The sequence below is a fragment of the Trachurus japonicus genome, chromosome 24 (assembly GCF_045865225.1).
Source record: "Trachurus japonicus isolate A0001 chromosome 24, Traja_1.0".
Classification (NCBI taxonomy): Eukaryota; Metazoa; Chordata; class Actinopteri; order Carangiformes; family Carangidae; genus Trachurus; species Trachurus japonicus.
Window position 1 is genome coordinate 27,035,792 of NC_140930.1, and position 19,256 is coordinate 27,055,047.

General features: G+C 41.8%; 1 protein-coding gene across 2 annotated transcripts; it reads right to left on the reverse strand.

Annotated features, from left to right (window-relative positions):
- Window positions 1–1,921: 1,921 nt before the first annotated feature.
- On the reverse strand, window positions 1,922–18,498 carry clic5b (CLIC family member 5b). Of its 2 annotated transcripts, none has more exons than XM_085770140.1 (6): window positions 17,778–18,498; window positions 6,292–6,401; window positions 6,077–6,202; window positions 5,360–5,466; window positions 4,947–5,128; window positions 1,922–3,552 (listed from the first exon to the last, which is right to left on the reverse strand). In XM_085770140.1, exons 1-6 carry the CDS (start codon window positions 18,378–18,380, stop codon window positions 3,388–3,390), a joined length of 1,293 nt encoding a protein of 430 aa, XP_085626266.1. In that variant the 5' UTR covers window positions 18,381–18,498; the 3' UTR covers window positions 1,922–3,387. The 2 variants fall into 2 exon arrangements, with proteins under 2 accessions (XP_085626266.1, XP_085626267.1); XM_085770141.1 differs by lacking the exon at window positions 17,778–18,498 and adding an exon at window positions 9,722–10,122.
- Window positions 18,499–19,256: the final 758 nt, after the last annotated feature.

The following is a 19,256-nucleotide window of genomic DNA, read 5'->3' on the forward strand; positions in this document are numbered from 1 at the left end:
CAGAGAAACGTCTTGATCACCTGGCTCCGAGCTGCTGAGTTCAGGCCACGACAGGCCTGTCCCAGCCTCTGCACACACACACACACACACACACACCCTCCACTGATCTGGAGACTGGGGACGGCCTGTGCCAAGAACTCTCTCTGGTGAGGTCGTCAGTCTTACGCCGAAACCGCAGGCGCGCGCCAGGCAGATCAATAATCCCCATCAGGCCTCACCACAAGTCACTCAAACCTCCAAGGGCAGGCGAGCGGAGGAGGGCCGGGGGACCTGCTCAGAACCTGATACTCTCTGAGATGCTCTCTGTCTCCGAGTGGAAGAGACGAGGACTCGTCCCGCGCCTCTGTCTCCTGCTCTTAAACCTGATCTCCTGTTATGACATGGCTCCTGGGCCCTGATTAGACGCTTCCTCCTCCTCCTCCTCCTCCTCCTTGGGCCTGTTGGACCTCAGCTCTCAGCCTGTGGATGAGTTGACGTTGATGTCACATGTCAGTCTTTATCCAGCTGCAGGATCCACAGCAGTTAGGGAGAAGGAAGGATTTCAGAGGCTGGAGAGAGTTGGATTTCTGCTCAATTTTTGTATGATGCAAGAAAAATGTAATAGCACCGTTTTTTATAAATGAAAATATAAAGCTATGGCAGTAAATGTGGCCTTTATAAAAACCATTTATTTTTCAAAGAGACAGATGGGAAGATCTGTCACATGTGTGTGTGATCATAGTGAAAAATGTGAGGTGACAGTGTGAAACAACACAACAAGTGGAGCCTTCTCCTCCACAGCTGCTGCTGCTGCTGCTGAGCGACATGGTCTCTGCTAAAACACAGGAACAGCAGCAGAGCAAAGCAAACCTGAAACATTATGTGTTCGTCTCCAGGGAACAATATTCTATCTACGGTGAGCAGCAGCTAAATCTGACTTGTTCTTGCATGGAGGGGGCATTGAGGTCTATATGGCAGTATTTCTTCAAACTATGGGGTCTGGCTCTTAATTGGATCACAGGTCTGTTTCTGGTAGGTCCTCACACGTCAAACACACCAGTTTGTTTTAATCAGCTCGGGTCTCAAAGCAAGACTCAATTTACACAATTTATGCCCGAGCTGAAAAGGTTTAGTAAACCTGGCTATAAAAGTGCTCTGTGTGTGAGTCCCCGTCAGCCTATACCAACTCCCCGAGCTACGGTGGCCGAGCCAAGGCCAGCGACTGGTGGATCCACTGGGAGTGTAATAACAGATTAATGTGGCGTGCCAGGCCCCATGACCAGACGTGTTTGACGTTAATGCTCCACTGTATATTATCCAGCCTGCAGAAATGTTGGATGTGAGCGATGGGATCCAAGGACAGGGATGTTTAGGTACTAATTACCAAACAGCAAGGCACAAGTCTCGCTCCATATTTCCTTACTCCTGTGGAAACACTAGGCAGGCTCCATTTATTTTCTTTGACTGTTGTTTCTGGCAAGGCTGAGTCTCAGTAAACACCACTCGCCCACCATTGTAAATCCGACAGGCGCAGATCTTTCAAGTTAGACTCCTTTGAGGAAAAATGGAGACAGATCGGATGGCGGTGCTCGGGTTTTCCGTCTTAATGAGAGAGTGGAGAAGAGGGATGGCGTTTGATCCCTGGCATGGAAGCCTCTATTTAAGCCTGTCAACGGTCATCACTCTCTCTCTCTCTCTCTCTCCTTCTCTCTCTCTTTCTCTCTTGGTTATGGATGGAGAAGCAGACCTGCACCACTGGATTTGATCATCTCAGTCAGACACACTTAACCCCCTTTTTTCAGGACTTCAGGATCCAGGCTTCAGCAGCACCTTTGCTATCACCGACTCAGACCGCTCGCCCTCCCTGCTCCATGACAACCTATAAGTATCGGTGTTGATTGATCACCAAGCTGGAAAAGAAAAGAAAAGGCAGAAGCAGATCTGTGAAAATATTATTTTATTTGTAGAGCTTTGCAACGAGCAAGCCTCTCAGTCATCATGCTCCAATTTCATATCATATGTTTGTCCAAACCACACAAGAGCCTTATGGTTCTTCAAGGAAGTCTCGCTATAGTTGCAGCCTGACACCGAGCCAAAGACGATAAGCCCCAAGACTAATTTCCATCCTCCTCTGTGCGGACAATGAAACTTTTGAACTTGAACTTTTAGGCTGTTGGAGGTTGACAGACTCCTCAGAGCGGAGGAAATGTCTCTTTGATGAAGAGCTGGAGGGCAGAGCTCCTGACCATCGTAGACCTGGCCTGGAAGACGCTTTTCATCGCGGCACTAATGGCTCAAGCTAATCAGGCCTGATTGGGTCTGGTAAATAAATACTCTCCCCATTCATAATATCATCTGTAACTCAAGACAAAATCAATATCTGGACTGAACACTAACAGCTAGAGGCAAAACAAATGTCTCAGCTCTGGCTGCGATACATTTTTCTGAATGAGTCCATCAGTGACATTGGCATGGACTTGTGATACCTCCAGACAAAGGCACGTGGTCAAGGGTCTTAAATAGAGGCTCTATTCTCAGATTTAAAACAGATCACATTCATGCATGCAAACAATTCAGAACCAAGCTCATCATCAGCTATTATTTGTTCTTCTCTCATATAATCTCTTTTTTTTTTTCAAATCAACCCTTCTTCAAATCAACCCTTCAGAAGCGGGAGTGAATTTTGTTTTAAAAGTTAGAAAACAAAACAGCTACAGCAACAGCTACAGGAATGAGTGACCATCAGAAGTAATCTGCAGATTGCAACAGTTATATTCAGCAAAAACAATTAAGAGCATCAATCACAGATGAATGGAGGCGTCCCGTCCCCCCTCCCCCATAGGAACCAGAGCTTGATAATAAACACTGGAGTCAGACTTGACTTCTGTAGGCTTAGGAATAAATAAAGCGAACAACCCTGACATCAGCAGCTAGTAAAGTGTTTGGCGGTGTGGGCCGGTGGAGTACGTATGAAAGAGAGCTTTGTGTTATGAGAAATGAACACAGACAGACACAGACACAATCAGGTTTGAGCGAAAAAAGGATTCGGACAGAAGTTTCACAGCGGCTACGTTTGAATCTGGTCGACTCAAACACATCGTGCTCGATTTCGATTTTGCTCCACTTCTGCTCCGTTCGTGTCCGTTTCAGTAATTACAATACCATACACACTGAGTCCTGAATCTCTGACATCCATCACATCTGGAGCTGTGAAGCAGTGTTACACATCTGCAACTTCTCACCTGTTTGCTACCACAGACAAAAAAAATGCAGGTTTTTAGAAAAATGTCACCAAAGAAGACTTTAAAGATCAGTCACATGAAATTTGGAAGTTTGGTTGTTGGTGGGATTTTTTTTTAGTGTTGTGCTGCTAGTTTTTACTTTTGCTCCAGCTTGTGTTGGGAGAGTTTACTTGGCCAGTCTCCTCGCCACGTCTTTGTAGGCGGTCTCGATCTCAGAGTCAGCAGCACAGGTGTTGGTGAACTCGTCGCGTGTGTAGGCGTTCTTCAGATACCGCCACACACCCGTCATGTCTGAGGGGATGTCGTAGTTGCGGTACTTCTTTGCAACAACCTGCAGCAGGAGAGGAGGTGAAGCTGTAACTTCAACATCAATGTGATTTATAGTGTCAGACATTTACAATCCACACTTGGGTGTCCTGACTCAGTCTTATATGAAGATGTTCAGTTCACTCCATTTGTTTCCTGCTTTTCACTCAACTGGAACCGTTTGCTGCTTTTCCACTTAACAAATGTGAGAATAAATGACTTTATACAAGCTCCTGGCTGTTTGCTGTGCTGTGTTAGTGAACACTGGCAACAGCATGGTAATTTTTTTTTTCTTTCAGGGAAAAGAAGAGAAAAAGAAAAATGCTGTGAACTGGTATACTCACTCAAATTAATTAAAATGATTAAACAAATGAAATAAAAATGCAGAATCAATAATTTAAGCTAAAAGCTGACTAAAAAGTCAGCTAACTTGGCAATGCATCATTCTGATGTTTATTCTTTCTTCCAATAATGTTTGCCATGTAGGCCAAACTATCTCAGTTGTGTGTGTTAGCATGCTAATATTTGCAAACTGTACCATTGAGAATAGTTAGGGTTGAAAATAATAGGAACCTCATTAGATTTGTAATAAATTGGACAACTTGAAATGTTCTCCTTCCTTTTCCAGTGTGAGATGTAAAGTTAAAGGATCCCCAGAGATGCTGCAGTTGTATCACTTGAGGACAATAAATGTTTGCACCAGATTTCATGACAATTTCAGTCTGGACCAAAAGGATGAGACGATCAACACAGCCCATGCTGCTAACGTTGCTCAAATGCTAACGGTGCAATTCCAATTCAAGCACTAATGAAATGAGTCAAAACGATTAACAGCGGTGCATTACTGTATGTGGGAGCTGTTGTCCATGCAGGGCTCAGTATCCCTGCCTCTTCAGTGTCTGTCCTGTATGACCAGACAGAGAATCATTTCTCTTGGTGGCGCTGGTTTCTGCTTATGCAGTTTATAATGGAACTGGATCTTAAATTACAACCATATTGTTGGCATTTGGCTCAGTTAGAAAATGATGATGATGACCAAATAAATGTAGGAACGCGATGCATGCACAGCCATCATGTAGTGATCAGGATGTCAATTGTGTTCTGTTTTTTTGGGGGGGGGGTTTCAGTCTCAGTCTGCTTTTATGTTAGTGTGTGGATGGCTCTTTTTAACAACAACAGTTTTATTATGAATTACAGTTATTTTCTGTGATTCTGTGATTGAATTTTGTGGGTATTTAGTAATTCCTGTGTTTAGGTAATCTGGATGGGTCAGGAGGTTAGGGGGTTTGGGTTAGGTTCATGTTCTTATGGATGAAAACCTTTGAAGTGCCATGGAGTTATTTCCGCTCTAAATCTATACTCTGTCTTTTTCCTATTAACAATTACCTGTATTTCCTCTTAGACACCTTTCCTCTTTACCTTTACTATGTGCAGTTTGGGCAGCAGGTTGCAGTCGGCGAGAGTGAGCTCGTTCCCATCCAGGAAGCAGCGGTTGGAGCCCTTCTCCTCCTCCATGCTGTCGGCGTCGATCTCATCGGGCAAGGGGCTGTTCAGGTAGTCGTCCAGCTTCTTGATGGCCTTGCTCAAACCCTTCTCCAAAACTAAACACACAAGTCACACAGATACACAGACAGTGACGTGACCAGTGTGGTGATAATCTCACTAGGTGGCAGAAAATAGCAAACAGTACCACTTACAAAGAGTGGACTCTGCTACAACCTAGTGGAGGAATAAAGTAATGGCGGCGGTCCTGTATATATATAGAGATTTTTTTTTTTCACCATGTTGTCTGTGTGTGTCTGAGTGTAAATGGCAGAGAATGAGCAGCCCACCGTCATTGGCCTCCGGTTTGGTGTTCTTGATGTAGGCTGAGAACTTGGCGAAGATGTCATTTCCAGCTGTGTTGGACTCTCTCTGCTTGGCGGCCAGTTTGGGATACCTGAGCAGAGAGACGTGGTGGACAGAGGCAGGAGACGCAGTCAGACCGAGGCATCTGGATAACATTAACACCTGGACTGGAGCTCAGTTCAGACTGAAAACATGTTACACACTCAAAACCAGTTGGCCGCCCGCCCCTTTAGTTTTCTCACACTAAGGTCCATTTATAATGTAAAAAAAAAAAACTTTACAGGCAATAAAAGAAGGATTTAGTTAATCTGACGCTGTACTCTGCAACTACTCACACATACTGCCTCCCTCCTTTTTTAAATGGCAACTACTGTAAACACAATAAACCTACCTGAAATTACACAAATGTTGTATATTTGGATTTGTAGATAGTAAAGTTTTTTATTTTCAAGAACTGAATGGTCAAATCTCCCTGGCACACACACACACACACTCGTTCGCCAAAGATTTACAACGGCCATAAACAACAAACAGTTATATCAGTTAACATCATTCCTCATCACCTGTAGTCGTCTTTTACTAGGCTCAAGTGTTTCCTGTCCTTTCAACGGTGTTGCTAAATGGAAATAAATCAACTCAAAGCAGCATGTAACATAATCTGATACACTAAACTGTGTTGTAAAACTGTCCAGTGGAATTACTTGGGAGGGCTGAGCATTTCCTCCAGGAACTCCTCGATCTTGTTGATATCGGTCTTGACCTCTCCGTTGAAGGTCAGGAAAGGAGGGTGTGTCCCCGGGGCCAGGTTGTGCAGATCCGCCGGCTTCCTACAGAGGACACACAATGAAAGAAATGTCATCAAGGGGAGGTCAAGAGTGTGTTTTCATGTTGGGATTTACCATCTCCTTTTCCTAACCTCTTGAGGTCGACGGTGGTGACGTTGAACACGACGCCTTTGAGCCACAGGATCATGAAGAGGCGCTGAGAGAAGGGACAGTTTCCGATGCTCTCTCCATCGCTGCCCGCCTGCACACACACACACACAACGTGACAGAAAACAAGTCAGGAGGATGAAAGATGGCGCATAGTGGAAATGTGGTGTTCACATGCAAACACGCACAGTGGGTGAACAGTTCACAGTATGTAATCCAATCCTACAAAACAAATAACTACAGTATGAGAAATAACCAGAGTCTGACGTGGTCGTATTTAAACTGAACATAAATCTGACAAATGAACACAAGTATTTTAATTCTACAGAAATCGTCATCATCATTTTCTGTTATTGCCTCTTAATGTGCTCTGTCACTTTGCTCACAAGGTTAAAACAAAACATTTGCTGCAAACAATTACACCCATGTTTGCATTAGGTGACTGTTATGATGACTGCTTACTGTTATCTATTTGACTAGTGAGGCTGTCAAGAGGCTGTATGAATATAAACACATAAATACATCACCCTTACAACAATGTTACAGAGATAAGGACTGCATTCACACAAACTCTCACTTCACAAAACCTCACTAAAAAGCTAAGTAGTAATACTGCAATATTGAAAATACATCTACAGACTTGTTTATTCTGTTTGAGTCCAGCACTATTAAAAAAAAACTAATAAAATCATATCATTATTTATCTATGGAAAGATTTTCATTCTTTCTTTAAGTGTATTTTATGCCTTGTTGGATCCTGTCTGTTGCTGTTGTATATCTGATTTCTGTTATAATGTGTCTTTGAGGGCTTTGGCTGGCACCTATAAATAAAATGTGTTTGTTATAATTATTATTGCTATTATTAATATGAACTATTACAATACTTCTGCCATGTATGTAAAATCTCATTAAAACTGTGAAATGAATATGAGAAAAAAATCAATATATAAATACTAGTGATACAATCATGAAATGAAAATACACAAGTATCTGAAACAGTGTACACCAAGAGTTTTTGCCAAACAGCCAGATGGTTTTGTCGTTTATCATCAGTTAAATTGCACATAAAATGTGAAAGGAGGGTTGAACCTCTGACACTTCCTCTCAATCATGCAGTCTACACACAGTGATATCGTGTGTCCTGATGTATGGACACACAGCAGAGCACCAACAGTGACACCTGATCCTCCGGCCCAGCTAAATTATAGATAGTGACTCTATCAGCTGGTTCACTGGCCTCTGGGGCGCAGAGTGCAGGTCAGAGCTGTCGACCTGCATTCACAACACAAAATAAGAGCACTGACCTGGAGGTCAGCCAGGTGAGCACAGATTTATTTCCCCAAATTAATGCATTAATGGTTTTGAAATTAAACTTTCTTTGAACAACTTGAGAAGCCAGTAGGGGAGCTTCATTAAATGCATTTAATTCCTTTATGTTCCTATCATTAAAGCAGGGACTTAAGACTCACAATAAAAGACACTGAAGTGAAAAACATTTTGCCATTCAGGACGCAGCTCCCAGCAAACACCAGAAAACAGAGCTGTCAGTCTAAAAGTAGCTGAGCCAACTGTATGCGCGCCAGCCATTGATGCTCTCAGTGCTGTCATGCTGCATGTGATGCTTCGGTCTGTGTATTGTTATGGCTGGGCTCAGCAGCACGGTCCGTAACACAATACACAGTCGCTGATAATAGCCAATCAACATCTAGAACATGGGGGACAAAAGCTGTCACACACAACTGGGCGCTGTGAGTGTGTGGAGCCACTGGGTCCACTGGAGGCAATGTTACCTCACACCATCCATCACACACATTTGCATGTGTGCTAAACTAAAAGCAGCGTTTGTCACATTTTAATTAGAGTAAATGTGTTGATATTCCATTTTCCTCGTTTGTGATTTATTAATACTGTAATGTTCGGCCATTACCTCTTCAAATTTGACCAATGCTTTCTTAAAATTGATGTTTTCCAGCAACCTTGATAAATACTGTCGCTGAAATGTCAAGTACATAGATGAAACACATAAAGATTAGTTTGAATAATGCTTCCATTAAGTTGGAAATCTCAAGATACTAAAAGAAATATGGGTAAAATTGAGCTGATATCTATATTATTATAGATTTTTCCTCCTCAATGCTCAAAAATGCAGCATCCTACACTTCCTGTGATGCAGCCAGTCACTTTTTTCATTGGTGCCCCACTGTCTGATAAACACCTACTGGATCCAAACTCCACATCCATGTCAGTCCTGCAGGCAGCTTAGTATTTTCATTCGATCCTGATATGTCAAGTGAATTACTGACAATAAATGGTGAAGACCTGCTATCGAAGGAGGATTACGTCTTAGGTTCATCATGGGGGCAGATGCTGCTTTTCTACAAAGATGCTCTCTCCTTAAATAGAGCTAAAATTTAAAAAAAAAAGCTAAGAATCACCTGTGCAATCAACAGAATGCTACAACATCCCAACACGTACATTTGTGTCATGACGGGCTGAACAGATTGCACTGTGCAAGTTGAAATGCTGTGCATCAAGGGGTGTGCAGCTATGCAGGATAATTCTCTGTCCATCTAGGTCACATCTCAGATGGCAGCATGAGGAAAACAGTCATTTCAGGGTTGCAGCTGCAGCGGAAACCAAATATCAGCAGCCTGTCAAAGTCCTGCTCTGTACTTACTTACACGGTTTTACACACAGCTGATAATGAGTTTGCTTTTATTGAGAAAAGAATCTAACGAGAGAGCGACAGCGAAGCTAAAGGGTGATCTAAACAGAGTGTGTTGTGAACTTTTAGTCACCCAGCTGACTGGTTTCCTAGGAGGTGGACTGGGCTGAAAGGAGCCTTCACACCAGCTAATTGGGTCAGTGCATCCAGGCACCGCATTGGTTCTTCCACCTGCTTCCACTTCACCTGCCTCAGGTATATTCATCTGCCTCCAACGTTTCTCAGGGGGCCTCGGGTTCATCCAGTTATGAAGAACAAAAACAACACCGCTGTATGTGCTGAATGTGCTTCAAACCCACTCTTTAATCATGCTGGCTCGATTTCAGGTGATAATCTATTGATCAGTGAATTCCTGTGCAAACACAACGCCAGGAGGATTTCCACAGTGCAATGCCAAAAAACGCTACCATAATGCTTCTTGTAAAAAAAGAAATGTTTCAGTGGGGTTAGTGGTACCACAGCAGTGCAGAGCTTCCCACCATCAACAAGCAGCTTCGGTATCGCTGTCACAACAACCCTGGGTCAACATGGAGCGCAGTGTGCCAGTGCCGCTGTAACTCTACCTGTACTATTAAGTTACACAAGCTTTCCACAGCACACAGTGATGCCACAGAGAAACTTCTCCTCATGAACTGCTTCTATATAAAAACATAAAATAAACTGCAATCGTGGTTCTGTCTCTGTCTTACCTTGACAAACAGTTCAATATCAGGATCTCTGTCTTGACCGTTTGTGGACATGATGCCTAAGTCTGGCTGTCACCTTCTTTCTTTAGTATTTTTAGTTTGTTTGTTTTTATCCACAGTCCTTTGCTTATTCTTGGAGGTCTACATCCTCCAGAAAAGACAGAAAAAAAACACAGATATCCTCTCTGAGTGCTCCTCTCTTGTGACTCCTCACACCTAAGGAAGCTGTCTTGGTTCAGTTTCTTCTAGTTTTCTAAGATTTCCACCACTTGTCTTCTCCTGTGAAGCTTTTTCCTCCCTTGTTTTGGTCCTGCAGGTGAGGCTGAGAGAGCCGGTCCAGGTGGCAGGTAGAGAGCCCTGTGCTCTGATTTAGACACAGATGGAGAGCAGAGCAAGCTCTCACTGACACAGAAGGGAAAACAGGTGTCAGTCTATACCAGGGGGTGGAGCCCCATCTCTCTCTTCCCACCGCTGCAACCACCACACTCCCCTGAAACACACTCACTACCACTACTTGCTCCCTCAACTGTCCCTTTTTCCCAACCTGCCTCACCTCACACTTTCAATCTTTATCATTACACGGCATCTATTTGTTACTTTTTGTCGATCACATTGAAGAAACCGGTAACACTTTATTTGACGCCTATTATTATTATAATAATAAGCATAACACATAGAGCATTTTATAATGGCTTATAAGGTCAAGCATTAGAGTTATAATGCTCTATAAAGCCTTATGATAATTTATGAGTGTTTATAATGAGAGTTATACACGCTTATAAGCCAATTATAACACATTATAACTATATTTATAATGCATTATCGATGTGGGCATTGTCAGCGAGTTACTAACAATTCTAGCGTATTATAATACCTGACCTTATAAGTCATGATAAAATGTTTTATAGTGTGTTATGATTATTGTTATAAAGCATTATGATCATTAACGAGTGTTTGTAGCTATAGTTATACGGTGCTATAACTGCATTATAACTCATTATAAGTATGGTTATAATGCGTTATAGAGATAGGCGTCAAATAAAGTGTTATTAAGAAACCTTTTCAGACACATGACAAACTGTCCAAATATATCACCACATCCCATAATATTGCCCAAAAAGTGGGGTACATTTTTTGTCACCTGTTGGTTTTTCCATCTTTATATGAACGTGTGAGCAGCATCGTTCATATTTTATGTGCATTCACACGTACAACAGGATAGCGCAGGTTATATTTGATCACCCGCAGGAGACCTAGAGAAGACTCCTCTTTGAATAATTGATGCTTGGCTTTAGTTTTAAGGCAGGAATTGGCGTTCATCTATAGAGAGGGCCTATGTAGGGCAACACAAATAAAAGCAGGTCTGACCATAAAAACCCATAAGCACACAGAGAACAAAATGACTGACTCTTTGGCTGCCCACATCTGTGTCCAACAAAAAAAGAAATCTCATCATCTGTCAGTGAGGAAAGTTAGATGAAAGCACGAAAAAAGAAAAAAAAGATGGGGCAAGAGCTAATTTTTTTCAACTGTATCTATTTATAGAGCAGCCCCCTCTCCTGGCAGACAGACCGACATGCAGAACAAACCGGTTACTGGGCCACTGTGGGAGGAAGAGTTCATTATCTGTGTTCATGAGGGAGAACGTTCAGTAGATTCTCTGTGTTATTTTAGGTTTTTCGGATGAGTAGGAGTTTCATTGTACAGGAATTAATCAGTCTCTACAGGCTTGGCAGCATGCTCTGGTGAAGACAACATGCCATAATGAGCCTGAATGTGGATACATAATTGCATTTCCTTGTGATATTGAGATTACAGATGCACTGCAGATTTTAATTCATTTCACATTATAGATTGACATTTTATAAGCTTTGTTTGTTTCTGGCCAGGCTTAGAAGGTCAATGCCACTCTTGTATCTGTATATAGCCTACAGCTAGAGCCAGCAGCTAGGTGGCTGGCTGACTTAGGGCAAAATGTCAAGAAACAAAACGACTGAAATAAAACTGAAATAAAATGAAATTTTGTCAAACTGTTTTGTGAAATTGTTTAAAAACAAAGGATAAGCTAACCTACATCTCTGCTTATTTTATCCTTCTGGTAGCCCGCTTATAAATGAAAAACTTATTCCATTTAAACATTAAGGAATGCCTCAATGTGTTGGTAATACACTCTAATCTGTGTAAACTAGACTGACAGGAGATAGCTCGCTTTGCATCAATACCACACACACCCATCCATCCAGTGTAACACAAACCTCCTGTTACATCATAAAATGTTGATTTGAAATTTGTTTTTTTAAACCAATCGACCAAATGATACAATGTGTGAGCACTAGAGTGGTCGGACAGCAGACTTTTGAACCATGAAACTAACAGCATGCTAGCTACAGTATTTATCATTCAAGCATGACATCAGTTTCCTAGAACAGCGTTTCTCAAACTTTTTTCAGTCAGGGCACCTTTCAAAAGTGCATAAAATCTCACGGCACCCCTGTGTAAAATATAATTCAAAATGACACTGCATAGCCTAAATGTAAATGTCCTGTTTATTTAGACGGGACAGTATTACAGTATTTATGCATAGGTGCCTCTGTAGCCTACATGCACACACACACACACACACACACACACACACACACACACACACACACACACACACACACACACACACACACACAATAATCCGCAATGTGAGAGGAAGAGAGAAAGGTCTACATGCGCGCAGGCCACGCGTTCACATGAATATCCACCGGCGTCTCCGCTCCGTTCTCACTCCGTTGCGAACAATCAGAGAATTTCCACCGGTGGAAGAGGAGAGAGGAGGCTGTGACTCACCATCAATGTGAGACGTGAGCCTGGTACGACACATTTTTTTCATAGCGTCCGGTGGACACGGACCCTACTGCGCTCTCTCTCTCTCTCTCTCTCTCTCTCTCTCTCTCTCTCTCTCTCTCTCTCTCTCACTCTCTGAACGCTGCCGAAACGAGCCGCCAGCGCCGCTTGATATAGGCCTACCTACTGTATATCAGCCTTTCTCAAAGTGGGTGCCGTCTGACTGCGTCAAGGGTGCCGTGAAAAAAATACCTCTTCTGACATTTCATAGAATACATTCTCTTTATACCGGTATATGCAAAGGGGCCGTGTCCACCGTCTACTTTCCATTCAGATCCTATGGAGCTCGGAAAAAAGCTGTCGGAGTTTCCTTTTTTTGTCGCGACGCTCAGAGTTGAAATATATATATCAGGGTGATTCCACCAAAAGAGTGCCATTTCTGTCCCCAGCATATTAAATGTATAAAAACATGTAATAATATAATATAAATTGCATTTAATTAATAAACAAAGCACCATACACATGAATCACTGTAGAAATTAAAGATATATAATTTTTAATTACTAGAAAAAGGCTTTCAAAGCACTGAAACATAGCCTTTGTTGCATGTCCCCAGAGCCAAACGCTATAGTTTACCACAATGCATTATGAATAAAATCCTTCTAAAATCTCATTTTTTTTTGCATATTAGTGTGACTTTATATTATATCTACACTTATATAACATTTTTTAAATTAAAACCTAATTATATTTTGGTTAAAATTCACATTTTAGTCCCGTCCCCAGGTTTTCACTCAGTGCTGTTACCCGAACACATTCTACACTCTAAAAGTTTTGGAACATCCCACCAGTGACATGTTCTGCTGGAAGTGACATAATTTAGGTCTTCTGAAAGTCATGGGAAGACCAACATTAAATTCTGTAATTTATTTTTCCTGAAATTGAATGATATTGTAGCTATGTCAGGGTTCGTCACTCTTAAAACTCATTCCTGTTACCTAAATTATCTCTAGACAGTGTTTGTTGATATCAAAAGTAAAATATTCAGTTAAATCCTAAGAATGTGCTCTGTGTGCTCCAGCTATTAGTATAGATGCTATTTGGCTAGATTTCACACAATTGCTGATTTTATGCTAAAAACTCATTGCTGTTACCCTCATTGCTGTTACTTTTTCTTCAAAAATGCAATGATAAAAGCAGCAATAAATTAAATAAAGTAGCCTGAGATTGACCAGTACTCATTTTGAATGAGTAAATGTGTATATTAAAAAAATCTATACTGAAATGGAATGAAAAATGAAGTTTAATTTTTAAGAGTTACAATGAGCAAATGGCACTCTTTTGGCAGAATGACCCATCAGTTGAGGAGCGGCTGTCAGGCCGACCAGCAGATCTCCCAGTCGGCCGCTCAGCCAATATGCTCCAGCATACCATCGAGCAGGTTGCCCTGCGCGGTTACGCGGCCTTTATGACCAGCCTCAGTGAGTTAAGGCTAATGTAAGTCAATCATGTTCTCATGATAATCATAAAAAGTTTCCTTGAATTAATTGATATCAACAGTCCAACCATTATTTATACCACTTCTTGTCTTTTTACATCTCACTCATGGTTGCGATAGTGACGCAGACTCTCATCAATCCAGACTACTAAATGATTTTTGTTTAGCCTCCTGTCTTTATCTAATTCTTTTTGTTCAGATATAACTGAACTTTCATGACCAAACATATAAAATAACCAGCAATGTTTGTTCGTTCTTAAATTGTAGAATGGCGCAAAGCCTCATGGGAAATGGGAAACGCGCTAGAGAAAAGTCAGTAGAAAGTTATCATTAAACTAGCGGCTACGGCTAAAAATAGAAGGACTCACGGAAGCTAAACAGCAAAGCTTATCAGTCCTGCCCGTGTGTCACGTTATTTATAAGTTATATTCATTTAACAAGACAACACAGTCCGTGCTAAGTGGGCCGGTACGTCGGTACCTGGTCGGTACGCGGTACCGTTACTTCTGGATTTTAACCACTTGAGAGTCGGAACCTATGGGCACCGAAGCATGTTGGTGATAGGACAAGACCCCAAACCGTGGCGTGTGCAGCGCTGTCAGTAAAATCCATTCACAGAGCAGAGTAGGGAGGGGAAATATACCTGACTGGATGTAATGTTATGGTCAGCAGCGTTAATGCTTGAGTGGCACTAATGCAGCTCTTTCACCCCATTCAGCATTTCTGTAGCCTACTTTTAATACAAATCCATGATCTTAGTGCCCACTTCTGAAGGAAATAGCTAAATATAGCTACCCATATTTCTTATTTTTCTTATTCTAACCCTGCCCCACTCCACCCCTGATATATACCTAGATCACAAACAGGCTTTTTTTCTCCTTTAAAAAAAATATATAGTTTTTTTTTTTCAGTTTTTGAATGGATCTCCCGTCTTTATAGGTTACTAACCCATGACAGACTATAACCTTATGTTAACAATCCACATAACAGTGGCATCAATTTTCTTAATTGACTCTCAGCAGCAAATAATAGGCCTACTCTAATCTAAATGGCATATGGACTATACTTACATTTATCTTTTCTAGTCTTTACATTCACATACATGGTACACTGATACACTGATTGAACCATCAGGGGTAATTTGGGCTTCAATACTTTGTTCAAGGACACTTGGACATGTGGGAGAGCCCTGGTTTTAAACCATCAATCTTCTGATAAGAAGATGACCTTCTCTACCTACCGGGGTCATGCTGCCCCCATATGTGTGAAGTGTCCCTATAGAGATTTCCAAATCCTTGCTGGTCATAAAAAAACAGCATAAAATTATGGTTTAGAGTTAGTTTTTGTCCTCTTGAGACAAAAGGAGGCTCAAATCACTCACTTGTTGGGCTAATCATTCACCCAAACATCAAACAGTAACAGACATCTTTCCGGAGCCAGTGGTGTTTGAACTCTCCTATCGTAACCCCAAACACTTCCCAAATGTGACAGCCCAAGAGTTCTTGTCCACACATGCACTGTCTTCTGTCTTAAATTGTGAATAAATGAACCATCAGTGATATTATGTAGATTATTATATGGCCATCTCATCTGTGACAGCAATTAGGCTACTTGAGCATCTTGCAGTGGTCATAGTGTTATCTTAAACAGTTTGTTATCATCTGATATAAGATTAAAAATGATCCTCCCCTGTGAAAACGTGATATGTGTCTGTTCTGTAACTGCTTAATCAATGAGAGCAAGGGAGGAGTCACGTAAACTTCCAGCACAGATGGATGATCTTCCGAGTCTCCTCCCTACTTTATAGTACAGAACATGTGGTTTATGGCAACTGCTAAAGATTAGACAGTTGGAAAAGCTGCCCACGGCCTGGATTCTCTCAGATAAGAGGACCAGATAGAGTAGAGGACAACGTGGTATGCAGAGTAGGGGCTGAATATGTTGTCACTTCTCTGGTGAACTATGGTTCATGTTTATCATAACTGTGACATAACAACATCAAGATAGCGTATCTGCCCCATGTGTCAAATGTGTCCTTTTACTGTTGTACTAATGTGCTGAGCTCTCCGGTGCTCTGTTGTTGTGAACTCTGTCTTCAATGTCAAAGAAATGTGTAAAAATCTGCTGCAATGACAGATATATAACAGTCTAGAAAGAGAAAGCCCCTGTATGACTTGATGAAATTGATTTTACTGGGAACTTTCCATCGGCAAAAGTCAAAACAATGGAAATTCAATATGTTGTTTTTATCATAACGCAATGTTCATGAAAATATCCTCTGAGAAACTAATCATTTTTGAATTTGGCAAAGCCAAAGGATAATTACTGTTTCTGGACTTCACCCCAGTCCCTGTCACTATTGTATAAAAAAAGACATCATCATCATCCTCCTCCTCATCATCATCATCTGGGCCAGACTGTAGTAATTATTTCTGTTTGTTTGCAACTCATCTGTGTTGATTACATCCACCCATTTCAGGTAATCATGGCCTGACAAGGCAACTTCAAAATTTAGCCTAAACTTACTACTGTCATTCTCTATTACAAGGACTTTGCTGAGCTAAAACAGAGCTCCTTGAGTTCGGCTCGGTTACTCTCAATCTGTGTTGCCCAATCAGCAAAGTGACCCCTGAGTGTGCTGATAGTACACCTCACAGACCGGCTCTATCAGAGACGCAGCAAAACACACAGTCAGATTTACTCAGCCGTGGAGTTCACCCCTGGTTTCTATGGCCCTGCAGAAAACCAGTTAATTATTACATGAGGGCTGCCAGATTAAAGTCACTGCCAGTGGCTCTGATACAGAGACGGCTGCGTCTTTGACATTCATAATTAAAATCAATTGTTTTGTTGATATTTCTGAATATACCTCTGTTTATTAGAACATATAAGTTTATTATTAAAATATACAGACACCTTGTCAGCTGAAATGATACCTGAAGCTCAGCTTCAACAGTAAACTGTTACATTTTAAAATAGTATTTAGATCCCTTAAAAGTATTTTCTTTATTATTTCTTATATAACAATGTTACTGTTCTGGCTTATATGTTCAGTTATTTTTATCTAAAGTTTGATTTGCTACATGTTTTTTTTTGTATGTGTTCATATTATTTACAGTATATGGCCAATGACATGAATCCAGAATATTTCTTGATTTAACACATTTAAATAACAAATTAATTTTACTCAGATTTGTGTCTTTTATTCAGTGATGGCAGGACTCCAGATCATTTCATTATAGACTATTACAGTATTATTAAGGCCTCTATCATGATGACATCAAAGGCAAATGTTATGATGGCTATCAGATAACACAACACTGTTCTACAGCGGAAATAGAGTGTTTATATCCACAGGAGTTAAGGATGTGAGCCTGTTTTATTGTCATGTTAGTCACTCATAAACCTGTAATAATAATTAGGCTACTGGTTGTAATCATAATCAATTAATCAATCAAACATGTTTTGCTCTGTCTCCACATGCAGAGGCTTAATGTTCTATCAACACCAGCTATGACAGCTGTGCTAGAAAATATTAGAAAAAAATAAAGAATGTGAAGGTTTCAGAGCAAATCAGAAATGCTTCAAGGAGCTTTTTCTGTATTTTATGCTGATTTCAACAAGTTTAACCCCAGTGAGAACAGTTACTGTGTCTGCTGCCTCATGCTGAATCGAGGCCGAGGCGAGCCGAGCCTGGCCCGGGTCAGCTCAGCGGGGACCGGGTCTTACCTTGGTGAACAGAGAGATGTCAGGCTGGTCGGGGTCAGCCGGGGCGGCGCTGCTCTCATCCACGGTCAGGTTCTCCAGAGTGGTCAGGGTGTAGGACTCCTCCGCCACCAGCATCCCGGTGTCCTCGGTGTTATCCTCCTGCAGAGTCTTCGGCTGGATCGGCGGGTCGTCGCACGGGTCTCCGTGGGAGACGGAGGATGCTGAGGAGGCCGATGAGCGCCTGGACCCGCCGTGCGCCTCTCCGTTCACCTGCTGCTCCACCTGCAGCTCCACCTCCACCTCCGCTGCAGCCTGCTGCTCCACCTCCACCTCTGCACTGTGCTCTGCAACTTTGTTCACCTTCTCTTCCTCCTCGTCATCGTCGCTGGATGAAGAAGACGAGCTGCTGTGTCTGTCCTCCTTGATCTCCATGTAGTCCGGGGAGTCGCGCTCTTTCTCTCCCCCCGCCGAGGCGTGGACCAGCACCTGGCTGTACAGCTGCTCCCCCGCCTCGGCCTCAGCCCCGGCCTCAGCTGGGCTCTCGGTCCGGTCTGGACTGTCAGCCCTCTCCCGGCGCTCCTCCGTCACATTTCCCTCATCTATTGTGTCATAGATGTTGTCCATGGTTGCTGGCTTTGTGTTGTTGTTTTCTCAGAGCTGGGGAGAAGAGCTGGAGTGGTCAACGTGGTGGCACACACACACACACACCGCCTTGCCTCGCTGACTGACTGGCTGACTGACTGACTGACTGAGCGCCTGTGGAAATTCCTGCGATAACTTATAAAAGACCTTTGATCCTGCGAGTTGATGACAGATTAATGCAGAAACAAAGGACGGTGCCTTCAAGGACATTTGCTTGGGAGGAGACTTCAGCTCAAGCTTACAGGCTACAACAAGAGTTGTGTCATTTTGTTAAATTTTTTGTTAAATTTTGTCTAGCTTTTCTCGCTCCCAATCGATTTCCAAGTTTAGTATCATCACAACTTTAAAGTGGTGTCTTGCTTTCTTGTTTTATAATAAATCAACTAAAACTAAAGCATTAACTAAATTTTAAGTTACAAGAACACACAGGTAAGAAATTAACTGGTTTGTTCCAACGTCAATGTTTAGTTAAGGAGCTTTTCAAAGGGTCTGAGGCCTGTGTTTCTCCTTTTTGCTGAAAGGAGGACAGTCAATTTGTTTGTTTTTTTAAACTGTTTATTAATCAATTAAGTGGTCACCTCTGATGGACATCACATACATATTTTATTTTCATTCTATTTTCACTTCATGTTCACGGTTTTTTCCTGCTTTGCTGTCTTTTAATTATTAATAGCAAAATAAATTGCAGGGTCCAAAGTGCAGCTTGTATAATGTTTATACAGTTCTTGTAAATTGTAATTAATTTATGCCATATAGTAAGATGATACTTTTTTTTTTTGTTAGAATTTGTTCTCTTGAATTGTTTGGTTTTTTTCTTGTAAGCAGAGGAAACTGAAGGGTTAAATGGTGTTGATTCAC

What these genes read in the sequence shown, in the direction of transcription:
- clic5b (XM_085770140.1), bottom strand. Translation starts at nt 18,380, where the DNA reads ATGGACAACATCTATGACACAATAGATGAGGGAAATGTGACGGAGGAG. An exon ending in ACATCTCTCTGTTCACCAAG is followed by an intron (nt 6,402 to 17,777) that starts GTAAGACCCGGT and finishes GTGTGTGTGCAG; the next exon opens with GCGGGCAGCGATGGAGAGAG. An exon ending in ACCACCGTCGACCTCAAGAG is followed by an intron (nt 6,203 to 6,291) that starts GTTAGGAAAAGG and finishes TGTCCTCTGTAG; the next exon opens with GAAGCCGGCGGATCTGCACA.